This window comes from Solanum dulcamara, chromosome 2, assembly GCF_947179165.1.
Source record: "Solanum dulcamara chromosome 2, daSolDulc1.2, whole genome shotgun sequence".
NCBI classification, from domain to species: domain Eukaryota; kingdom Viridiplantae; phylum Streptophyta; class Magnoliopsida; order Solanales; family Solanaceae; genus Solanum; species Solanum dulcamara.
Genome location: NC_077238.1, coordinates 68937188 through 68941510, shown reverse-complemented (window position 1 = coordinate 68941510; position 4323 = coordinate 68937188). Strand labels below are relative to the sequence as shown.

Genomic DNA, 4323 nt, shown 5'->3' with positions numbered 1-4323 from the left:
CAAGAACTGACTCATCTTTACATTGCCAAACTTTTGTAAGTTCCTCCTGCTATAAAAATGGTTGAGGAATTCTTGCTCTAGCTACTCCCAACTATCTATATAACCAGTCTCAAGATCTGTGTACCAATCAAAGCATTTTCTTTGAGAAATCGAACGAATTGCTTGACGAGATAATCATCATAAGTTTCAGCATTATTGCATGTCTCGATAAAGTGTGCTATATATTGTTTAGGATTTCCTTTGCCATTGAATTATTGTAACTTAGGAGGTTGGTAGCCAGTACACATCTTCAAGTTATCAATTCTTTGCGTGTATGGCTTGGTATACGCGAGATAAGATTTGGATGATGACTCAGTTTTATCGTCGATGGCCCATGTGATGAAGTCCTTCAGTTGGTCATTTATTTGACTTGGATTGCCATATTGCTTTGACACGTGACATGATTCTTGTCTCATTTAATTTAACTTGAAATGCTACATAACTTTGATACGAGGTATGATTTTAGTGGTTCATTTATTTGACTTGGATTGTCACATTACTTAGACTATTTTCTTGAATTTAATATAATCCAAATTAATTTACGATTTTAATTCAGTAAAATTTCAACACTTACAGTGTGGTTTGGAGAAGGTAGAATGTATGCAAACCTTACTTACCTTCTAGTATTGTTCCATGTCAATTTTCATAAGTGAATTTTTTTAGGTATCCATTCTGAAAGGGAAAGCTTGACATGACACATATACACATAAGTAATAACACAATCTTGTAAATTGAACACACAAATTACAACAGGAGAACTTTGAAAGCCTCATTACTCAATATACTTTATGAGTTATGTGAACATAACATTATTCATGACATGAATTAATACAAGATAGCCAACTATATGGGCATATATCTCAGACGCTAGGCTTTATAGCAGAGCTATAACCATTATCAAAAAATTTAGACCAAAGCATAACACCCCCATACTTTGGTGAACCTCTAATTGCTGGTAAAACCTGAGAAACAAGCACATTAGATGGTATAAAACCACTTCCAGCAGCTCTTGGAGCTGCAGGCAATCCTAGAAAAATCTTTCCAGCTTGAATCGTGGTCCATTTATTCCAATAATTTTTGAGATTTACCGCGCTCCCACCAGAGTATTGACACGGGGGGTTATTGTAGAATTGAACCCAAACATAGTCAAATAGGCCAGTGGAGAGTGCCCCATTTAAAAATGAATCTGGGAATGGACATTGTGGAGCTGCACTTAAGTATACTTTCCTTTGTTGGCTAAATCCTGAGAGAGCTCTTGCTAGTTCATCCCAGTGTTGTGTTGTCCCTTTTTCTATATCGAAATCAATTCCATCTAGAATTGCATCACCTAGTGGACGTGAAGTTGATTGACCTCCAAGATAATTGTTCCATAAATAATTTGCTACATTCCTGCAAGGTATTTGACACATACTTAGCTCGAAATTGGTTACACAGTTTAGTGTCTATTTATTTTATATGATGGTATTTGATTGTATAGGGAGTTCAAGAAAGAATTTTTCTCGACATTACTAAAAATGTCTTTAGAATTTGTGGTCTTAAATTTATTAGGACATTTCTATAATTGTAAGAGTGTCATCTAAATAAAATGAAAAGTCTAAAGTTATTTTTTTTCAAATATATATTTAAGTATCACTCTTTTTAGAACATATTAAAAAGAAAGGGTGTCGGACAAAAACATATACAAAAGGGTCTATATTTGGACTAGTTTTTTTTTTTGGTTTTCTACCCTGTGTTCGAAGCCCCTATTGGAGTTTCGACTAAATTCAAATCGCATATTGTAGGGAACATTCGGGAGGTAACGCTACCAACAAAACTTTCTCCATATTTAAAGCTCGAATTCGAGACATCTGATTAAAAGTGAAATAATTCTATCACTATACCATAATCCACGTATGTGGACGAGTTTTCCTTGTATGTCAATGAATGAAGATATTTTGATAGGAAACATTTTCCACTTAATGGGCGCTATGCAAAACAACTATGGAATAAGAGTTTAGGAAGCAAATTCAGCAGAATCTAATAATTCTAGTTCAAACCCTATTTTTAGAATTAGTAGCTCAAAAAGACTAAAGTATTGATCGATAAATATTAAATCTTGCCTCTGCCTCTAAATTTAGATGAGCTAGTTATTCCTAATACCATATGATTAAACAAAAAAATCCAATTGATTATCAGATAATAAAAAGGGAATAATCAATATAAAGACTAAATTAATGAACTCTATGGTACTAATAAAAAGCTTACCTAGCATCATCAGCAGAAGAAAGAGAATAGCTTCCAACACCACCACCAAGTGAGAGCATAACTTTAATTCCTCTGCTTTGACATGCTCTAATGTCATTGCTCAATCTAGTGCATCCACCAACACTAGGATTACAATGACCAGCCAAGTTCAACACTGGTTTCTGTCCATTCCCAAAAGTTACAAGGAATGCAATATTCACAATTGCATAGTTACTTGATGCACAAGTACTAGCTAAGGTACCTTCATTCCCATTTTGGCCCCAATAAATAACAATCCCCCCTGCTTCTAATTTAAGTGCTAGAAGAAGTAGCACTAATGCTGAGAAAAGTAAACCATATTTAACACCCATTACTTTAAAAATCTTTTTTTTTGTTGGTGCTAACACTCTAAATAATTGGATAGGTTATATCAAAGTTGAGTTGCATACCTATTATTTATAGTTGGAGGTGGTGTAGGAAAATGATAATAATGGTCCCTTATATTTGGTAGTATGTTTAGAATAGTCCTTTAAGTATCAATTGAGCAGTTTTGGTTCTTTATGTTTGTGAAAAGTGAATACTCTATTAAATATTTACCATACTTTGATTGTTAAATTTAATCAAAACTGTAAGAATAAAAAATAATCAGCAGGAATTCAAATTCGGAAGTTTAGATTTTGTAGTTTATGTTATTTTTGATCTATTATAGAATCTAAAGTACTTTTTGATGTGAAATTGTGTTACTGAGTTTTTGTATTTGATGTAGATTTTTATATTGCGATTTTTAGAAATTTCTAGTATTTCTCCATTTAGATTAAACTTAAGAATCAGAGTTTGACAAATAATTGATGAAAAGCCAAAGCACTTATTTGATAAACTTAAAAGAACCAAAATTGGTTGATGCTTAAGATACTATTTTGAACCTACTATGAAAAATAAGGGGTCATTTTTGTTATAGTCCATTGCAACTTGTGATTTCGTGGAAATTTACATGGTGCTTTTACTATTTTTAGTCTTTTGGGTTGACTTATAAGTATTGCACAGTAAAAAAAATTTCGTCTCAATTTATATGATGTACTTTAATGTGGTATGAAATTTAAAAAAGAGATTTTTTTTTTAAAACTTATCGTCTAAAATATGTCACAAGTATTATGTAATTATAAATTATTTTATTAAATTAATTTTTTTTAATTAACTAAAAAGAAAAATAAATCATATTAGTTGGGACAAAAAAAGTAGTTGACTTGAGGTCAATTTTATGTTAATCATCCAATGAACTAAAAGTCATGTGTCTTCACTATATAGACCTGATAAAAACTATTACTGGCCTCCATTATATATCTGGACTAGGCCAGAAAATGAGAAAGTCTTCCAATTTCTTAGAATTTGTGCTACTTTGGAGGGATGATACATAACTTATGACCGGCACTTGTTCAATGTTATGCCCCGTCCCAACATAATATTAACCAAGTTATGTCACGTTATTCTACTCTTATAAAAATTACTTAAATGATGATAAATATTAAATAACAAGTGTGAAATGATCTTCTTTGTCAAATTTTCATTGTCAAATTTTTATTTCATTTCCGTTGAATGGCCTAATCCACCCTGATCATTTGACCGTCTGAACTTTCTTTCCTCCCTATGATACTTTCCTACGCATGCCTACCATTCTTCGCGTGTGGTGCATAACAATATCAAGTAACAAACTAGCATAATGAAAACCATATGGGATCAAAATTATATGAACAAATTTAAAGAATGATACTTCTTAACCACCCTCATGATCGTTTTTGTGATTTTAAAAATAATTTTTTCATGTTTGACCTTTTCCATAGCTCTCTATAGCTATTTGTGACTTGTCGGGATGAGAGAAATTGGGTTAACAAGGTCAGAATTGGGTTATGATGATTTCACCATGTGCTGAGGGTGATTTATGATTTTGTTAGAGGTTTTTTATGAATTCAGAGGCGCTCTAAAGTAATTTAGACCATTGAGTTGATTTCTAGCTTTTCAGAAAGTTTGATTTGACCACGGTTAATATTTGATCTAGACGACATC

General features: G+C 32.2%; 1 protein-coding gene across 1 annotated transcript; it reads right to left on the bottom strand.

Annotated features, from left to right (window-relative positions):
* Positions 1-746: 746 nt before the first annotated feature.
* LOC129880648 (acidic endochitinase) lies at positions 747-2675 on the bottom strand. The gene is made up of 2 exons (XM_055954774.1): positions 2284-2675; positions 747-1428 (listed from the first exon to the last, which is right to left on the bottom strand). The coding sequence occupies exons 1-2, from the start codon at positions 2631-2633 to the stop codon at positions 900-902; spliced, it is 879 nt and encodes a 292-aa protein (XP_055810749.1). The 5' UTR covers positions 2634-2675; the 3' UTR covers positions 747-899.
* Between the last annotated feature and the right edge of the window lie 1648 nt (positions 2676-4323).